At 38.9% G+C, this 21,675-nt stretch overlaps 1 protein-coding gene across 5 annotated transcripts in view; it reads left to right on the forward strand.

Moving 5' to 3' along the window:
• MMP16 (matrix metallopeptidase 16) overlaps positions 1-21,675 on the forward strand; it is a 251,376-nt gene that overhangs the window by 134,817 nt on the left and 94,884 nt on the right. For all 5 annotated transcript variants that reach the window (XM_048841151.2, XM_048841145.2, XM_048841146.2 and 2 more), the window contains one exon: positions 15,744-16,048. In XM_048841151.2, coding sequence (XP_048697108.1) covers positions 15,744-16,048 — 305 coding nt within the window. The remainder of the gene's footprint in view (positions 1-15,743; positions 16,049-21,675) is intronic.

The raw sequence follows: 21,675 nt of genomic DNA on the forward strand, positions 1-21,675 counted from the left end.
GAAGAAATTCCCCCTCCCGCCAGGTCAGATTGGTAGAGGCCCTGGGTTTTTTTTGCCTTCCTCTGAAGCATGGGGCATGGGACACTTGCCCATTTAGACTGATGTAAATGGTGGATTCTGTGTAACTTGAAGTCTTTAAAGCATGGTCCAAAGACTTCAGTAACTCAGCCAGACGTCAGAGGTCTATTACAGAGTGGGTGAGTGAGGTTCTGTGGCCGGCGGTGTGTACAAGGTCAGTCTAGATGATCATGACTGTACCGTCTGAACTTAACGTCTATAGATCTATTCCCTATAAACAACCAGCTGTAATTCAGTTGTATTCATTTATATCCTAAGAGTATTACTAAAACTTTCCAAACACATGTAGGGTATAGTGCCACATCTCATAATCACATTACTTTTACATGCATACATATTAATTGTTGTTGTTGTTTGGTGCCAGGTTGAGGACACCTCATTTGAAACCATTGGGACTACTTGAATAAGTGCTCGCTAGTGTGAATAAGGGTTCCACGCTCAGGTCCTAAGTATTTGAGGCTATCTAGTTTACTCTGTCACTGAGCATACTCTTTAAATAGTATAGAAAAAGAGCTTAGAGATACGCTATTGAGTAGTGATATCTTCATATGTGGAGAGAGTGATTAAGAGGTTATAAGGAAGGAGGTGTGACTACATATGTAGCTTTGAAGTTTCTCTGAAAGACAAAAATATAGTACTTGGAAAATGCCTTGTTTTCTAGTACCTCAGGGTCATGAACCTCTGTGTGGGCAAATAAACAGATTTTCAAACACTTGGGAATTCTTACATCCTTTGAAACTGATTACACGATCTGGGTATGTGCCAGGATGCAACAAAAAATACATTCTGGGACTAGATGAACAAAATTACTTGCCTGTGACTTTATGAGCATTTAGCCTTATGTGTGTTGTAAGAACTGAAGTGATCTTTTACAGCTACAGACACCTGTAAATTTATGCTATGCATTATTGTCATAGGACATGACAGTATTACTTCAGACTCTAAATGTAAAAGCATATCAAGACTCCAGAAAATAGAGATTTATAATAGAAATACTAATTATTCCCTATAGGAAAACTCCCATGAATTGTTATGCTATTATAGGGCCTGATCCTTAAGAACTAATGGGACTGCAATGAGATAACTCTTCGTGTTAAGCAGTATTAACATTCAGGAGGACCTGATCCTGCCACCAGTATACTGGTTAGTGTTATTTATGTGAGTAATCCCATGGAAGCCAATAAACTACTCACATGATTAAGGGCTCACCAGCATGAGAGCAGGTTGCACAATTTGGCCATTTATGATTATTTACTAGATAAGAATAGAATCCAAAAGAGAGAGAGTTTTCAAAACTCTTTTTGAATTTCTGGTCACTATTTCATTTCTACAGTTAATGAATGAGACTGTTTTCCCATTAGTGGAGGTTGAATTTTAATATATCCCACCAGGGTCATGGATTGTAACGTGAAGTAAGACTGAAAGAAACAGTGTTGCCACTAGAACGGTTTGGAAATCTAGCATTTTTAAATCGACTCTTAAATTTCTCCACAATTTTTAAAGAAATTAATAATATGTCTTAGAATAACTAAATTTTTGATTTTCAGTGTGTTTTAATGGTAAAGCTAATTCTTTCTGGCCCATTTTACACCAGAATTACCAAGATGGCCATTTCCTGTTGGATTGTTAATTACTGTTTGTTTTATTTAAGTTGGGGGTATTTTAGTGTGTTATTCTGAACCCCTCTCTGTTTTTACTCGGTGCTTACTTGGGCAAACTCCCTCTAAAGTCACTGTGATGTTTAAAGTCAGTGGAGGTTTTGCCTGTGAAGACAAAATAAAACTGAATGGACCTTAGGATTTGCCCTTTAGTGATTTCCTTTCTCTTCTAATGATTGAAATATACTTACTCCTTTATTCCTTATTCCTTTAATTACAATAACTACGTAATTTACTTGAGTTCTGTGGCTTACTCCAACTTCCAGGACCTCCAGCAGAGCTATGCCTATATCTCCAGGGCCCTTTTGTCATGTGTCTCCTGTTTATCAAGCCATTCTCCCTCTGTCTATAGAGAAACAATTCTTGTTTTCCAAGATCTCTCCTACATGGAGTTTTAAGTTTGAGTTCTCTTCCTGTGTACTTTTTCCATTAAATTATCTGATACCTATCTCCTCTTTCTTTACCTACTCTTTTTACACTGATGATTCACAGTTGTGTATATCGTTCAGTTTCTTTAATAACTTCTCCAGGTTCACTCTTGTTCCTGGCTTAACCAAACAAATCTATGGCTTTATTTAATTTTAATTCACCTCAAAATCTCAAAAGGAAAAAGAACCTTTTTATCGGGCAAGACAATTATGGCCAAACACAACTTTTTCCAAAATGCAGACCTCCCTTTTGTCTTAACTGTCTGTAATGCCTGTATCATTCTTACTTTAAAATTCATTTTTCCTCTCGCAGCTCCTGTCTCAAATCTTCCTATCTAAACTGCCATAACAACAAAGAAGTGTGCATGTTGCCACTGCCTTTACTTGGATATAGCTGAAGTCATCATCCATGTTTTCATCTCCTTGACTATTCCAACTTCCATCTCTGTGGCCTCCCCAAGTCCCAATTCAACATATTCCAGCATCTGTAGAATGCTGTTGCCTACCTTCTCACATCTACAAAGGTAAACACATGAGCCTCATCCTCAGGTAATTTCAATTACTCCTCATTTGAGTATCCAGTACAAAATTGCCCTTATTCTTTGTAAAAAACCCTCTGTGAACTTCTTGCAGACTACCTCATGAGTCATGCATTACATTCTCTGCACTCTTCATCTGCTTATCTACTGAGGACTTCTTCTCTTTACAAAAATCTCACCACTGTTGGCACAATTCCAACTTTCTCGAGCAACTTCCTCTGTATTTGTGTCTTCTAGAATGTCCACTTCCGCTCTTGTCAGAAAACAGGTTTTCTCTTCTTTCCGTGGACTCATAATTTATTTCTCCCTCTGATTTCATTTGTTTTTAACTTTGCAATTGCATTATTTGACTTTTTAGTGCATTTTGGGACATAGTGAATATGAAAAAGTCTATACAAAATGAAGTCTATACAAAATGAAGATAATATCGCTATGGCAATGCTACGCTGTAACATTTTCCTCTGTTTTCATCATATTGCTTAGAATGAGAACAAACCTCACCGTTTCCCAGTTCAAATGTGATACTCACTTCTCCCACCCTCCTTTCCTGCTAAGCAACATATAATACACAATTTTTTTTGAGATATATAATTAAACAAACACACACACACACAGCATTTCCCTCTGAGTGGAGGAATGGACAGCCCACCACACGACAGATACTTCTCTGTTATATCTGGTGTCGCTGGCATGCAGTAGCGCTCATGGGAGCCCTCCACCACCCCTCTGTCCAGAAGTGAGTGAGCAGGTCCATAACAGAGGAGCTGCAGAGGGCTCCCTGAAGGGCCGGCGACTCCTCAGTGATCCCTGCACCTGGCTGCGGTCCTGGTGGGGCAGAGTCCTGGCCGGGGCTCTCTGCTCTGCACTTTGAGTCTGCAGGGATTGGGTGTCACTGGCCCTCTGACAATGCAAGGGGCCTCCTGCACCCTGGCTATCATGGGAGTGAGTGTGCAAGGCAGAGTAGAGATCCCAGCCAGGACTGTGAGAAGGAAGAGGATGTACCCCCGGCTGTGTGAGAAGCCACCCTGCTGTTGAATGGCTACCGCCATCTTGATTATCCAAACTCATCCGAATAAAATCCATGTTCCCCATGGGGTTCGGATAATTGGGAGTATACTATACTAGCAAAAGTTTCTAGGGTCTACTAGGCCTAAGATACCACAGTGCTGGGCATAATATAAGAATCTGAATATCATAGAATAGTTATCAATTCCAATGTGCTGATTAAGCATAACTTCCCTAACCTTACAGCATATTGGTTACCTAAAATGAGATTTACTAAAAGGTGATGTTTGCCCTTTTTGTATTATAGCGGTGTTAGCAATAGAGGATCCATTGTTTTATACCTCAGCACTTCTAACCTGTTAATAAGGGGGTAAAATATACCCTGTATGCCCAGAAAGGTGATTCAGTTACACCATGCCGACAGTAAACTGTGAGCTATGGAAAAAGGTCTGATATCTGTACATCCAAGAGGATCCATGCATAACAGTCAATTAAGCTGATTATATTGTGGAAGAGCATAGCTAATTAATAAAGAAAAATGTTTCCTCTTTACCACGTCTTTTTTTTAAGTCAGCTGATTTCATCTAAAATTTACCGCCATAGTGAAACACTAGTTCTCACGTCTTTAATAATTACCTATCTCAGCAATCCTGAAATAATAAAATATTGGAACATAGATTCAATTTAAAAGTGTTATTCGTAAGTTTTACACATTTTAAACAAGCCAGTAAGTTATGGATTTCAGGGTTCATAAAACATCTGCTCAATAAAAGTATTTGTCTGTAATGTGTTTTGTTACTCTTGGGTTTGGATCCTGGAAACCTACCCTTTAATTGTTCCTTTCTTTCTCATTTTTAATGAGTTATCATCCTTTGAGAAGAAAAGGCAAAAGAATTATAGTCCCTATCCAATATGACAGTACTGTTGGTTGTGAAATAAGAAAACCACAAACAGTATCTCTGATCTAGGTTTAATCAGTTGATTCTGTAACTGTGTGAATCAAGATCACACTTCACTTGAAAAAGGATTTTAGGCTACAAAAAGTTATCAAAATGACACTAGAAAGACGCTTAAGCTAAAACTTAACCCAAACCAGTGACAGATTAATGAAGTAACTTGATGGAGAGTGTCTCTGGGGAAAGAGTGGCATAAAATGAAATCTGTATTTGACCAGAGGCAATCCATTCGTTTCAATAAGACAAGCAGTCAGACAGGAGAAGCAAAAAAAGGTATTCATCTCAGTTTAGCTTTGATTGATGGCAGAACCAATGAGAAGATAAGGTTTTAACAAGTTACCCAGATTAGCCCTTGTTTAAATTTCATTGTAAGTTAACCTTTTCATATCAAGTATGAATCTAGAATTGGTTGACGCTTATGATAGATTGAGGAGTGGAGTTTTTTACCCATTCAGACAAGTGTCCCACACTGTTATCCTGTGCTTTTCATGTCTTTAGAACAGAGTGTCCCAGCCCATGGTTTGCAGATCTCAGAGGAGATCTGTGTTTGGGGATGCTGTGGGCGGAGTCATGGAAAATCAAATAAAAATATAAATCTTTATGGGAAAAATCTGTAGAGTTAAAATTATTTTTAAAAATGGATACACCACCTCATCCCTGAGTAACTGGGGTTTGTCATAGCCCTGAGAACTCTAGCTAGTGATCCAGTGAGATCAGTACAGCAAGCCACTAGAGCCCCTGCTAATAAAATATTAAATCGGTATACTGAATTTAACCTAGGTAAAGCAGTACAAACCCCATTAAAAACGTCTGTTTATTACGTACAACAGGCACTACAAGTATCCATGCCCACAGATCATGATAAAACACGTCATTGAGCTGTGATAGCTTCACATGCACACATTACGGGCATCCTTCAGGCTTTGTTGGGACTCCCTTCTGGGATTGGGTTGGTTCAGAAAGATGGATGATCATTTAATAAAAAACTCAGTGGCAATTGGCATACGGACAGCGGGAAACTATTTTAACGATAGTGAAGGAAGAAAAAGAAAATGCCAAAGTATGATGGCAAATATATGACATCTGGCTTTATGCTGACTGATTTCAAATCATCAGGTGAGATATGTCCTGAAGAGCTAGTTACTGAGTGTATGATGCCCCCAAATTTGCTGCGACATTTAGAAAACTTCTGTTACTGAAGGATGAAGACGTTTGGTCTTTCTTTCTTTTTTTCTTGGGGCGGTGGCAGGGGGGGAGAAGAAAACCTGAGACCTTTCTAAAATCAACAAGATTCAATTACTCAGACTAGCAATGTCAACATGAAAGCCCTTTAGACATAGTATTTGATATCTGTGGAAATCATATAGCAATGAAAAGTCCATTCCACTGAAGAAAACTGTATTCTTTCATGGGCAAAAGACATGGATTCAGAAGTTCTAGTGCCTGAAGCAAGTAACAAATTGAAAATAGTGTTTGTGTCAAAAAAGAACAACAAGAAGAAAACACTGAGTTCTTCCCTATTATATATATATATATCAGAGACAAGGTGGATGAGGTAATATCTTTTATTGGACCAACTTTTGCTGGTGAAAGTGACAAGTTTTTGAGCTACACAGAACTCATTTTCACATCTGGGAAAGGTACTCAGAGTATCGCAACTAAGTACGAAATGGAACAGATTGTTTAGCATAAATAGCGCATATTGTGAGAGACTATTCAAGATGAAATGACCGATTAACGCCTCTCCAGTTATAGGACAAAAAAGGAGGGGTTAGTGGTTTACAGATTGTTGTAATATGCCATAAATCCAGGGTCTTTATTAAAACCATGATTTTTAGTGTCTAGCAAAGCTATGAATTTAAGCCCCCATGCTCATCTTTTGAAGGTGTTGTGCAGGTTACTTTTCAGGATGAGGCCTGAGAGGTCAGATATTGAATGATGGTTTTGTGATAAGTGTTGGCCCATGGGTGCCTTTTATTATTTTTCTGTGTGAGTTCATTTAAGAGCATAGTGATTGTCTTGTTTCACCACATAGTTGTTATTGGGGCATTTACTGACTGGGTGAGGTACACCACATGTTCTGATAGGCATCTGTAGGACCTATGGCTCTTGAAAGGTGTGTTGTGGGTAGTGCTGATCATCATACCAGTGGAGATATGTCTGTGGGGTTTGCATCTGTTGTTATGGCAGGGTCTGATGCCACTTTTGAGTTCATGTGGCCTGGTCTGTGGGGAGCTTGCTTCTGAGTATGATCTTGGTGAGCCTGGGAGTCGATTGAAGGCCAGAAGAGGGGGTTTGGGAAAGATTTCTTTCAGCAGGTGATCCCCATTGAGTATGGGTTATAATTCTTTAATGATAACCCTTTGGGTTCCAGTGCTGAGTGATAGGTGACAACTATGGGTGTGTGTTTGGAGGTTTTTCCCCCCCTGTATTGAAGCAGGTTCTCTTGGGGTATTTGGGTGCCCCGTTCCATGATGGGATATACTATTAGCTATATGGCCATGGATGTCTTGAGAACAACTTCTTTCAAAACTGACAAAAGGTGACTATATAGCAATTTACCTGTTGATCAAAAATTATGGGAACTGTGTATTTCCTCATTTTTTCCTCCTGTGGAACCTCTTTCATCAACAAGAAAGCCTCATCCATCACATGGAATTTTGACTGTGCTTATAATTGTGTCCCTTCTATGTGATTAAAGTTCCTGTTTCAAATCTTCATAGTTATTTCTGATTTAGTTACAGTTACAAAATGTCACCAGCTCAAGGTTAGAATTAGAATTTTCATAACTCTCTCCCCAGAACACATCTTATTCTGGAAGGAGATTGCCAGGTCTGAATGTTTGGAAAACCCTACTTTAAGAAAACCCTCAGTATACTATGGTGACATACAGTATAACTGCTCCCCCACTGGTATATTCCTAACCTACTGTTTGCTCCTGCATCTGTAAGTTTGGTACATTGTGAATAAGCTTTCTTGTACCTCTATGTGTGTAGTTGTCAACAGTCCCTCTCTTCTAGCGAGGGAAGGTGAGCAGTGGTTTTATGAGATATATACTTATAGCTCAGGTATTATGGGGCAGTCCTTAGGCCTTTTCACTTCTTAATTTGCTATTTCAGTGACATGTTCAAAATGAAGTCTTTTAAGAGATTATCATTGTTTGTATTGCAGTAACACCTAGACTGCAAGGGTTGGGGGCACCATTGTGCTAATGCGGTGTACTACTGCTATAATGAACTTGTTGCTTCCAATAGGACAACTGTTTTCCCAGTTAGTTTATTTGCCACCATAATACCTATAATGCAGACACATTTTTTTCCATGTCCCCTTCTGTTGCATATTTTAAGCAAGATTCTTGATATAACTACTCTGGATCTACACCAGTGTCAATGAGATGAAAATCTGCCCCTTTTTAATCAGTCATGGACACATTTACTAGTGTTACATACATTTTAAAATACACAATTATTATAGGAGTTTTCCAAAACACAGTAGCTATTAAAGAAAACTTCAAAAGACATTCTGTTATAAACAAATAGTTTATATTATTTTCTTCATATGCTATGTGTTTAAATGTAATTCACCCTTCTGCAAGGCTGTTTTGGAAACCAAGAATGTCTTTTGTTCTAGTGTGTGAAGTGTATGTTGTGGAAGAGCCATAAATAATGGACTTTTCTTGAATTTGAAAGGCAAGATTTGGAGAACTATCAGAAGTAACTTGATAGCTAAAGCCTGATGAAAAGGGTGCCTGAGGCTATTTAATCTTTGTGAAAGTGGCATAATACTACAGTGACTTGCACAATTTGTTGTTGAGTAATCAGTGCCAGTCCTTTGTAGAGTAATCACTATGAAATTAAAACGTGTAATGTAGTGCACAAAAATCTGTATTAAGATAACATTAAAGGTCTCACTCAAATTCACTTAGGCTGGGCATTTCAACTTTAAACTTTTCATTCTACACTTAACTTACACCATTGTGCCTAAGGTTTGCAGCAACCTGTATGTCTAGCGAAATTCCACAGACAACAGTGTGAATGGAGTGAAAATCTGACTTGGCAGCATTCTGAAGTTTAACATTAGTATTGTATGATCTATCACCAGATCAATGTTGGTTCACTATTCTGCTAACACTATACTTCCCCAAAGTATGCTAGAAAATGTAGTTATAATATAGCATATGAATAGAAGTTGCTTCTTAAAACCGAAAGCCTTGGACAGTTAAAAAAAAATGTTGGAAGTGCTGCTAGAAGCTCCATTGTTAAGGTTGTGTTAAGATTTGCAGTTAAAGCAGGACTAAAATCTGTTGTTGTTTTTTTAAATCCTTAATGATTTTTCAGCAAATTGATACACTCATTAATGGCTTGATCAAAACCCCCCTGAGGTCAGTGGAAAGCCCCCTCCACTTCACCTCCCCAATTGATTTTAATAGTCTTTGTTTCAGACCCAAACACCTCAGGACAAATTAATTTGCTATTAAGTTCTTTTGATCAATAATCTTTAAAGTGTAAAAAGCAAACCTTTTTCACAACATGCAAAAGTGCATTTCAGTGGAGTTCTGAAAAATGCTGCATACTCTTACAAAGAAAAACAACCTGTACTTTAAAAAAATCCAAATATTAACAACTCTGGAAATTAGTAGTTGAGGGATCCAGTCAATTCCCCACCACCATATAATTCATCCTCACTCATTTTTACCTCACCTGCCATACAACCCCCTCCCTCCCCCCCCCGAAGTTTAAATTTGCTCTCTAAAACTTACCAAAACAACAAATTGCTAGGAGATTTTAAATACCACTTCCTATTCAAGGGATTCTCTTCCCATATACTTTAACAATAACATTTAGTACAATGGTGTTGTACCAATAAAATAAAAACCAGCAGGATCTTATTAAAGGGAAAAAGGCAAAATACCACATTTATTGTGGATACAGAAAGAATCATAGTTAGTTATAGTTATAACATTCCATTCAATCTCATATTTATTCACACATTCATTCATTCATACACACACACACACACACACACACAGGTTCTGCAAGGTTGTTATCATAGTTACCAGCCTTAGAGTTGCTCATGCCAAGCCACTGGCTAGGTGGCCTGGACATGAGGAGGGAGCAGGGCCTTGTCAGATGCTCATCTGATGCTCCTGGAAGTTGGTTTGCAGAATCAGACCCCCCAAAGTTCTCACTTTTTAGAGTCTATTTTTATAGGAATTTCTTCCTATGCCAGTCTATGGGAATTGCTTCATCATGCTGTTGCTGAATCAATCAGCAGATAGCACATTCCTGACGGCTCCAAGATGTTATCTTGTTCTTTGGTTCTCCCATTCTTGAGGCTGTTGGGTGGATTCCAGTCTGCCCTCCGGGTGGGGTCCTCTGGTTATTTCCACTTGACGCCTTCTTCAGCCAATGGACACTGGATTCTTAGGCTGGCACCTCCCTGATCATTCAGTTATTATCCACACCAAGCATCCATCCACATACATCCTCTATCTCTATTTTAATCACAATTGTTAATACAACAAAAGGGTGGGGAGTCTCTGGGTGCTGTTTCTGTTGTTAGAGTATTGCTTTGAGTCTCTCTCTGTGAATTGCTTTGAGAATAGACTCTGTCTTAGAATGTACTAACACAATAAGCAGCTTGCAAGTTTCACACATAGAGGGAGAGAAACAGTACCGAAAACCAAGAGAGCTCTTAATTAGTAATACCCTGGAATTTAAACTATGGGGAATCAAACTCATTTGTGATTTTAATACAGAACTTCTTTAATATGATCCAACAATGGTGTTCAGTACAAAAAATCTTAATACAGCCTTGATCTTGCAATCAGCTCTGCAAAGGCCTAGGGATCCACTCAGACAGAGCGCATTTTATCATCAAGGTCTTTGTTAGTTGCTACAAGAAATAGTTAATATGATTAATAAATGCCAATCAAGATGGTTTTATGAAAAATATATCTTGTCAAACAAATCAGATTTCATTCCTTGAGGTGATTACAAATTTGGTTGATAAAGATAAGTGCGTAACTGTAACATATTTAGACTTTTGTAAAATGTTTGACTTATTACCACATAACATTCTGATTAAAAATTAGGAGTACATGATATCAATAGAACACACTTTAAATGGATTAAGAACTTACTAACTGACAGATCTAAAAAGTAGTTGTCAATAGGGAATCACTATTGAATGGGGGTGTTTCTTTTGGGGTTTCAGAGGGGTTAGTACTGGGTCCAGTGCTAGTCATCATTTTGATCAGTGTTCCAGAAGTAAACATAAAATCACTGCTGATAAAATTTGTGGATGACACAAAGATTGGTGGAGTGGTAAATAATGAGGACAGGGCAGTCCTACAAAGACATCTGTATCACTTGGTAAGCTGGCCCCATTCAAACAAAATGTGTTCTCACACATCAAGGAACCAGGAATGTACACTATAACTACAGAATGGAGGACTGTACCCTGCAAAGCAGTGACTCTAAAAAGGATTTAGGGTCAGAGCAAATAACTGAAGGTGAGCTCTCGGTGCAGTGCTCTGACAAAAAAGGCTAAGGTGATCTATCCATGTATAAACAGGTGAGTAGGAGTATTCAGGTGATTTTACCTCTGTATATGACATTGGAGAGACCATAATGGAAGGTGCAAAGGCTGAGGACTTGCATAACTGGCAGGGGTACGTTGTTTCAAATAGTCCTTTGACACTCATAACACTTCCTAAATTTACAGTAGTCACCTTTGAGGTTGCATACTACTCCACGAGAATACATAAACATTTGCCAGGCAACCCTGGCAACTACAGGCCGGTAAAATTAACTTCAGTACCAGGCAGTTTGGGTGAAACTATAGTAAAGAACAGAATCATCAGACACTTAGGCCTAGTGTACACTAAAAAGTTAGGTTGACCCAGCTGCATAACTCAGGGGTATGAAAAATCCACATCTCTGAGTGACATAGTTAAGCCAACATAACCCCCACTGTAGACAGCACTAGGCCGACAGAAGAATTCTTTCATTGACCTAGCTACCACCTCTCAGGGACTTGGACTACCTACAGTGAAGAGGGAACCCCTTCCATCAGCATAGGTAATGTCTACAATCAAATGCTACAGCAGTGCCGCTGTAGCATTTCAAGTGTAGACAAGCTATAGTTGAACACAATTTGTTATGGAAGAGTCAGAGGTTTTGTAAAGGGAAATTATGCCTCACCAATCTCTTAGAATTGTTTGAGGGGGTCAACAAGCATAAAAGAAGGTTGAGGGGAGATATGATTGCTCTCTATAAATATATCAGAGGGATAAATACTGGAGAGGGAGAGGAATTATTTAAGCTCAGTACCTATGTGGACACAAGAACAAATGGCTATAAACTGGCCACCAGGAAGTTTAGACTTGAAATTAGATGGAGGTTTCTAACCATCAGAGGAGTGAAGTTTTGGAATAGCCTTCCAAGGGAAGCAGTGGGGGCAAAAGATCTATCTGGCTTTAAGATTAAACTCAATAAATTTATGGAGGAGATGGTATGATGGGATAACATGATTTTGGTAATTAATTGATCTTTAAATATTCATGGTCAATAGGCCTAAAGGGCTGTGATGGGATGTTAGATGGGGTGGGATCTGAGTTACCCAGGAAAGAATTTTCTGTAGTATCTGGCTGGTGAATCTTGCTCATATGCTCAGGGTTTAGCTTATCGCCATATTTGGGGTCAGGAAGGAATTTTCCTCCAGGGCAGATTGGAAGGAGGTTTTTCGCCTTCCTCTGTAGCATGGGGCACGGGTCACTTGCTGCAGGATTCTCTGCTCCTTGAAGTCTTTAAACCATGATTTGAGGACTTCAATAGCTCAAACATAAGTGAGGTTTTTTGCAGGAGTGGGTGGGTGAGGTTCTAAGGCCTGCATTGTGCAGGAGGTCAGACTAGATGATCATAATGGTCCCTTCTGACCTTAGTATCTATGAATCTATGAATCTGGGCAAGGGTCATCCAGTTGATATAGTGTACTTGGACTTTCAGAAAGCCTTTGACAAGGCCCCACATCAAAGACTCCTATGCAAAATAATCAGTCATGGAATAAAAAGGATCTCATGGATCAGTAACTGGATGTTGTCCAGCATATTCATAAATGATCTGGAAAAGAAGGTAAACAGTGAGGTGGTGAAGTTTGCAGATGATACAAAATAACTCAAAATAGTTAAGTCCAAAGCTGACTGTGAAGAATTACAAAGGGATCTCAGCAAATTAGGTTACTGGGCAACAGAATGGCAGAAGAAATTCATTGATGATAAATGCAAAGTAATGCACATTGGAAAGTATAATCCCAAATATACATACAAAATGACGGGATCTAAATTAGCTTTTACCATTCAAGAAGGAGATCTTGGAATCATGGTGGAAAGTTCTCTGAAAACATCTGCTCAGTGGGCAGCCTTAGTCAAAAAGCTAACAGAATGTTAGGAGTAATTTGGAAAAGGATAGATAATAAGACAGAAAATATCATAATGCCAATATGTAAATCCATGGTATGCCCACATATTTAATACTGCATGCAGTTCTGATCACCCCATCTCACAAATATATATATATTAGAATTGGAAAAAGAGAAGGGCAACAAAAAATTTTAAAGGCAACAAAAATTATTAACAGTATGGAGCTGCTTCCATATGATGAGAGGTTAAAAAGATTGGTACTGTTCAGTTTGGAAAAGAGACAACTGAAAGGGAATATGATAGAGGTCTATAAAATCATGAATGAGGAGGAGAAGGTGAATAAGGAACTGTTATTTACCCCTTCACATAACACACAAACCAAGGATCACCCAATGAAATTAATAGGTAGCAGTTTTAAAACAAAAATAATGGGGTAATTTTTCACACAGTGCACAATCAACTTGTGGAACTCATTGCCAGGGGATGAAATAAGTCCATGGAGGATATGTCCATCAATGTCTATTAGCCAAGATGGTCAGGGATGCAACCCTCTGCTCTGTGTGTCCCTAAATCTCTAACTGCTAGAATCTGGGACTGGACGACAGGGGATGGATCACTCGATAACTGCCTTGTTCTGTTCACTCCCTTTGAAACATTTGGCACTGGCCATTGTCAGAAAACAGGATACTGGGCTAGATGGACCATTGGTCTGACCCAGTATGTCCATTCTTATGTTCTTACAATGATCTCTTACGACACTTAAACTGAAATCAATAAGTTTTGTCCAGGATATTGCAAGAAACTGCCATATCTGTTACTCAAACTGAAAAATGGTGGTTTCTCCATTTCTTGATGTTTTCAAATGAAGCCTGCATGGCTTTCTGGAAGATATGCTGTAGTCAGCCAAAGACAAGTTACTGGGTACAAAACATTTGTAAGTGGGTGAAATATAATGGGCTGTGATATGCACAAGGTCAGACTAGATGATCTACTGATCCCGTAAACTCTATGAACATATGAGTTTAGAAAACAGAAACTTGAAAGATCTATATACACTTGCTTAAACATACCACATCATAAAATCAAACACATTTCATAACACCAAAGACAGATCTTTCCAGTTTTATTGATAAAATATTTTTCTTCTCCATCAACACATCACACTGAGAACTTAATGTACTCTGAAATTATATTTCTTTTAAAATCTTTGCTGCGCATTTAATAAACCACATGTCAAATCAACAGTATTCATCCAAATGCAATAGTTCCAATACAGACACAAAAAAGGGTGCAAAGTAAGGCTTGAATGGCTGGTATATATCAGGTAAAAATGTGTTCTGAATAGCAGTGCGGAACTGGATTGATTCCAAATTGATTAGTTTGGGACTCTGTGTGTGTGTGTGTTTATTTATTTTAAATACGTATTTTTGGTAAAGATTCCATTGTAGCAAGGGGTGAAAGGAACATTAAATTCTTACTGGTATGGGGCCTCAGGCAGAAGGGGCGGGGCCTTGGGCAGAAGGGGCAGGGCCCCAGGCAGAAGGGGCAGGGCTGGGGGGGTCAACCTCCCCCACTGACCCCTCCACGCTGCCTGACCCCCATCACCTGGGCCTCCGGCAGCGATTTAAAAGGGTCCGGGTCTCCAGCCACTGCTGCGGTAGTGGCAGCATGGCTGGGACCCCCAGGCCCTTTTAAATTGCCGACCCTGGAGAAGCTGCCCTTTTTGCCCCCCCTCCTGTCGGCGCAGGAGGGGAGGCAAATGACATTAAAGTTCTGCTGTGGCAGCTCTTTAACATGGTCTGCCTCCGGGGTGGTACTGGCTTCTTACCGGTACGCCATACCGGCCCGTACTGGTCTGCTTTCACCCCTGATTGTAGCATACTTTCCACCATCACTCATTTTAATCAACATTGTTTGCGTCTTCTGCACATTTCTTATGGAAATTAAGATGGAGTACTTGCTTTTGATGAAATAGTTTAGAACAGTACGGATTCCTGAAGTAGTTCAAACTTTTCTGTCAAATTATTCTTCCTGTGGACTGTTTAATTTAACAGAAGGTCACTGTGTGCTTAATAAGACAGCAAAAGGACATCTTAACCTGTAATGAAATGGAAAAAAATGTTTCTAATTACGAATTAGTTGTGTCGTTCTGAATGTAGCAAGAATTGTTTTTAGGGCCTTTTAAGTTCTGGTTGGTGGGCACAGCATGGTATTATTCTGTTGTTAATTGTAACCACTAAGAAATTAAAACCTCATTTAAACTGGGAACATTTGCAGTTTTTGATCAGAATGACATGCAGTCCTTTGGCTGAGCTTGATTCTAATTGTGTTCCAAGAGATAAATGGCCAGTGGTTGATTAATCCAGTTACCCCACTGTTAAGCATTTTTTTCTTCATAAAATATTTTTAATGATATTAGAATAAGAATTGTGTACTGCTGAGAATCGAATAACTAACCCATAATGAGATCTAGCATAAAACACTGCACAGATCAATGTAGTAATTTCTCACCTATTTATTTAAAGCTATTTTTCTCTGAGGATATAATGCCTTACCAGCACTGTATATGTCTGTGTCTGCAGTAATCAGAGTAAAATGAACGTGAATTGTGTCACTGAGCACTATATCAGATTAATTTGTTTGTTTGTTTGTTTCAGCATAAAGAACGTCACTCCAAAAGTAGGCGATGCCGAAACCCGCAAAGCCATTCGCCGTGCCTTTGATGTGTGGCAGAATGTAACTCCTCTGACATTTGAAGAAGTTCCTTACATTGAATTAGAAAATGGCAAGAGGGACGTGGATATTACAATAATTTTTGCATCCGGTTTTCATGGAGACAGTTCTCCCTTTGACGGGGAGGGAGGATTTTTGGCCCATGCTTACTTCCCTGGGCCAGGAATTGGGGGAGACACTCATTTTGACTCAGACGAGCCATGGACTTTGGGAAATCCTAATCATGATGGTAAGAGCAGATTTTAGTTTAAAAATAGTGAATTCAAGTGTGGTGTGCATTTCTGCAATAAAAAAACAATTTCCATACTATCCTGGGGCACCGAAGTACCTGTCAGTGTTTCACTAATTCCACATTAGTGTAGAAATACGTCAATTAATATGTGGTCTGTTAGGGATCTTCGACATGAAATGATTTTTTGTAAATGTAAGTTACATAATTATTGTTCCTCTTTGGAGATAGATGAAATTCCTTTTAGGAGCTACTGAGTTCATCCAACCATTGAATTATTTATGTAATGTGCCCTTCATGTGCATTTTGTTTACCATACTATCTTTAATTAGGTTGAGGAAAAAATGAACATTTAATAGCAGGGATATTATGACAGAAAAATATCAGTTAACAACAGGGACCAATAGCTAATTAGAACCTACAACCTGGTCTGCTATTTTTTGCCATGATGATGCCATGCCTTGGTGCAAAATCAACCCTTGATTTGCCATTTCAGGAAAATAGTTCATTTATCCCCAGTGTCTACACATCCGTTCTTGAAATTCAAACTGGAAGTGCTTGAATACCTCATAAGCAGCTGAGAACCATTTAATGCTTCCTTAGTTGGGATGACTCATCAGATTAAGCTTTGTTAGTTTATTATAAGATTTAGTTAATTGGATGAGTATACCGGCTTCTTGTAAGAGGCCTGCGTTAAAGTTGGCCACAGGTTATTAAGATAATGAATTTGGTTGTCTTCAGTAGGACCTCTATCACTCACGAGGGAGGGGTTGGACAAACTATCTTTAGAAATCTTAATTTTGTCTGCAGAAACAATTAAATATCTGCTCAACTGAAGTGATAAATCCATTAACCCACAAGAAAAAAATAAAAGAAGCAATTAAGAACACAAATATAATGCTGCTCAGTTTGAGGGGAATTTCTGGCTTTAATTTTTTTTCCTTAGGGATTTTCCAAGTCAGAGCCTCAGTTTATTGTTAAACACCATTTTCACATAGGTGCTAGCAACAAGGCTTTAAGTTAATATTTCATTACTATGGATATAGGGTATGGTAATGCTTCTAATGGCACAGTTCTTTCAGTGTAGGAGGCTCAATGAGACAGCAATACATTGATCTAGACTGTGAAGTCCTTAACTAACAGAATGTCTACCAGAAACTTCATTTATATGTTGAAGGAAAACATAAATTCTTGACAATGCAGAAAAATCTGTGGGATTGTATTGCTGTATTTTACCCCCTTTATAATTTAAAATCTCTGCTCAGTTCAGCACGAACAGACACAGTTCAGTTAGGTAGAGCTAATAGTAAAGCTGTTGCAGACCTCAATTAAAATATTTTATATACCAGTGGTTCTCATGGGGGGCCATGAGCAGATTTCAGGGGGTCCGCCAAGCAGCTGGCATCAGACTTGCTAGGGCCCAGGGCAGAAAGCCAAAGCCCCACCACATGGGACTGCAGCCGGGGTCCCCGAGCTCCACCACCAGGAGCTGAAGCTGAAGCCTGAGAAACTTAGCTTTGTGGTGCCCCCTGTGGCATGGAGCCCCAGGCATTTTCCCTGCTTGCTACCCCCTAATGACGGCCCTGGCTTTTATATGTAGAAAAACAGTTGTTGTGGCACAAGTGGGCCATGGAGTTTTTTAGCATGGGGGGGAGGGGGGGCTCAGAAAGAAAAAAGTTGAGAACCCCTGGTATATACAGACTTCACTGAAGAACCTCCTGTTGTGTGCTTCCTTTTTGTCATCAATTTGGGCCCTCAGTAGAATCTGAGGATTGATATGCACTTGAAAGTTATTTTGAATTAAGGCAAAATGTGAATTTTAGGAGCAATAGCTGTGCCTGTAGTTTAATCCCATCAGGAAAAGGCACTCTTATTCTTGAATAAGAGCGTCCACATGGGGTCTGTTGCTGAATGACTGTTGTGGGTTAGCAGTTGTGGTTAATATCCCTATGTAAACAAACTCTAAGACTTTAAGAGATACATTTCAGTAAGGAGAAAAAAGTGGGAGAGGACTGGAGAGCAAAGGGTTAGCTGAGGTGTTTGAATACTATCCCTAAAAAGAAGTTTCTTATAAAAATTAATACTTTGACCACTTGGAGGGGAAGATTGTGACATCTGTATCAAGGGTAAACTATTATACCATGGTAGGTATCAGTGAAAATTAATATACTTTATTATATTATCCATTCACAATTTGCATTTTGTGCAGTTAATAGCCCATGTGCTTTTGTGTATCCATTTATATTTAAGGAGGGGATATTCCTGTTACAATGGAACATACTGTCAGGAACAAAACTGGCTGGTGATGTTAACCAGGATTCCACAGTATTGTGAGAAATGAAAGAGACAATTCTCTTAGAAAAATAAGAGTGCTTCCAAATTTTGTGGACTGCTGGATTGGTTGTTGAGGTGATATATAATGAAGTCTGAATACCTTGCCAGGACTCAGTGTCAGTGCGCTGAAAGGCAAAGGGATGAAAAGCATATTCTGGTGTTGAACCACAATTTATTCTTCATAGACAGCCTTTATGTTTTTAAGGTTCATTGCTTATATAGTAGTTTCTGTATGATGCAGTACAGTCATTATCTAGTATAGTCTATATAATTTAAAAATCTAATAAAAGAGCAGAGAACTTCAGTGACAGATTTTTGTAAAAAATCTACCCCCAAAATGCTGCACATATTACTTAGCTAAATGAGTTTTTCTCTCTCTCCTGTTCTACTGCTCTAGAGTGGTTTGGAAAAAAAAACAGAACAGCTTGGTTATTTAGCAAAAATGCAAATCAGGGACCCTCTTGATAAGTACCAAGCTCATTTTCCACAGTATATTGCACTGCTAATGAAGGCAATTTGAATTCTGTCTACCTCAAAAGAGATAAACAACTTCTTGGAGTGCTAGTAAAACCTTAATACATTGTTATCCTGTTTTCTATAAATTTTGTTTGGGTTACCCCTACTTTTGAAGCTCTTGAGTTAATGCAAAAACAACGAGAAAAATCAAGTTTTGTTAGAAACCAAAATCTGACCAGAAGGAAACATGTACAAATTAATTCTTTGCACCAGCGCTCTGACTGTGGTTATATTCTAATGTTACTTTATCCTGATTGTCACAATCATGGTTTTTTTTTCCTTTAATGTCCTGGTGTTCTGAGTTTTCTCATTATGCTCACTTTGTATGGGTTTATTAATGTCACAGTCTGAAATGACACATCCAAAGGAATATGACTTCCCTATATTTTAGTGCTGCTTATCTCCATTCTCACCCCAGTGGTATATCGCTATGGACCACAAAGCTAACAAGTCGCACATGTTGTGTGGAGCACTGCACTCTCAACCCTCCCCACACCTGCATTCTGAAGGAAGAACAGGAGAGACTCATGGAGCAAATGGGCTTTCCACTTAGATAAAGTCCTCCTCTCTCACAACTCAAGAGTAGCTGTGTCTCTAAGACCATTTGTTTCTATGGGACAATGCATTTGTGGAACAGATGGTTAAGGGAGAGGAATGGGAACAAGAGCAGTTTGTGTGTGTGGAGAGCCAAGGGGGCGGAGGGGGGAGCCAAGGGTAGAGATATGATTGTCTGTGTATTTTATATATTGGACTGTATCCTTCTCCACCCATCCTTCATGTGTCACTTGTTATTTTAGGCCTCCATTCTTCCAGGTGTTCCATGTGAGTGGGCCCTTTCATGTAGGTGCCCCATTTACTTCTGGTGTCTCTCTGTACAGTACCAGATCAGGGCCTTAGATTTCTTTAAGTTCTCTGAGCTGAGGACAGTGACTCCATGTATGTTTAATCCACACCCAGAGTAACGGGGCCCTAACCCTAATTAAACCTCTGCATACGGTTCTAAAACAAACATGAGTAATGGTGTAGAAGAAGATGATGGGCAAGACAGTGACAGAGAGAAGAAACATTGAAGGTAAAAAATAGAGTGGAGGTCAAATCAGAAAGTGTGTGTGTGTGGCGGGGGGGAAACTATGAGGCAAGATTTTTAAAGGGAAAAAAGATGAAACATGATTTAAAAATTAAACAAAAGGAAAATACCAAATACTGAAAAAGAATGGGATAAAGAAGTTGCAAAGGAAGAGTAAAGCAAAAGAGAGAGTAACCCCTCCCCGCCCCCATTCCATATGGATTTCGATGCTTTTAAAAAAAGAAATATGACTTTTTTGAGCCTTCTGCTGGAGAGAGATGGATCATTCTCATGACTCCATGCCATTTAGATGCTATATATCACCTCATTTTCCTAATGGAAAGTTTAGATACTGGACAATGGGTCCAAAACCAGAAAAAATATCTTTTCCAGAGTGTGGCACTGTTAGGGAAATATGGCATCAACATAGTGAGCATAATATAATAACATTTAACATTCCTGTGGTGGGAAGAACACCTCAACAGCCCAACACTGTGGCATTTAATTTCAGAAAGGGGAACTATGGAAAAATGAGTAGATTAGTTAAGCAGAAATTAAAAGGTACAGTGACTAGAGTGGAATCCCTGCAAGCTGCATGGACACTTTTCAAAGACACCCTAATAGAGGCTCAACTTAAATGTACACCCCAAATTAAAAAACACAGTAAAAGAACTAAAAAAAATAGTTGGCTTAACCACCATGTAAAAGAAGCAGTGAGAGATAAAAAGGCATCTTTTAAAAAGTGGAAGTCAAATCCTAGTGAGGTAAATAGAAAGGAGCATAAACACTGCCAAATTAAATGTAAAAATATAATAAGAAAAGCCAAAAAGGAGTTTGAACGACAGCTAGCCAAAAACTCAAAAGGTAATAACAAAATGTTTTTTAAGTACATCAGAAGCAGGAAGCCTGCTAAACAACCAGTGGGGCCCCTGGATGATCGAGATACACTTAAAGACGATAAAGTCATTGCAGAGAAACTAAATTAATTCTTTGCTTCAGTCTTCACGGCTGAGGACGTTAAGGAGATTCCCAAACCTGAGCCGTCTTTTGTAGGTGACAAATCTGAGGAATTGTCACAGATTGAAGTGTCACTAGAGGTGGTTTTGGAATTAATTGAGAAACTTGACAGTAACAAGTCACTGGAACCAGTTGGCATTCACCCAAGAGTTCTAAAAGAACTCAAATGTGAAATTGCGGAACGATTAACTATGTCCTTGTAACTTGTCCTTTAAATCAGCTACTGTACCCAATGACTGGAAGATAGCTAATGTAATGCCAATATTTAAAAAGGGCTCTAGAGGTGATCCTGGCAATTACAGACCAGTAAGTCTAACGTCAGTACCGGGCAAATTAGTTGAAACAATAGTAAAGAATAAAATCGTCAGAAACATAGAAGAACATAAATTATTGAGCAAAAGTCAACATGGTTTCTGTAAAGGGAGATCATGCCTTACTAATCTATTAGAGTTCTTTGAGAGGGTCAACAAACATGTGGACAAGGGGGATCCAGTGGACATAGTGTACTTAGATTTCCAGAAAGCCTTTGACAAGGTCCGACACCAAAGGCTCTTACATAAATTAAGTTGTCATGGGATAAGAGGAAAGATCCTTTCATGGATTGAGAATTGGTTAAAAAACCAATTTAAAATTGAGAATTGGTTAAAAGACCAATTTAAAAGTTAAAAGGTAGGAATAAATGGTAAATTTTCAG

Source organism: Caretta caretta, chromosome 2 (assembly GCF_965140235.1).
Source record: "Caretta caretta isolate rCarCar2 chromosome 2, rCarCar1.hap1, whole genome shotgun sequence".
NCBI classification, from domain to species: domain Eukaryota; kingdom Metazoa; phylum Chordata; order Testudines; family Cheloniidae; genus Caretta; species Caretta caretta.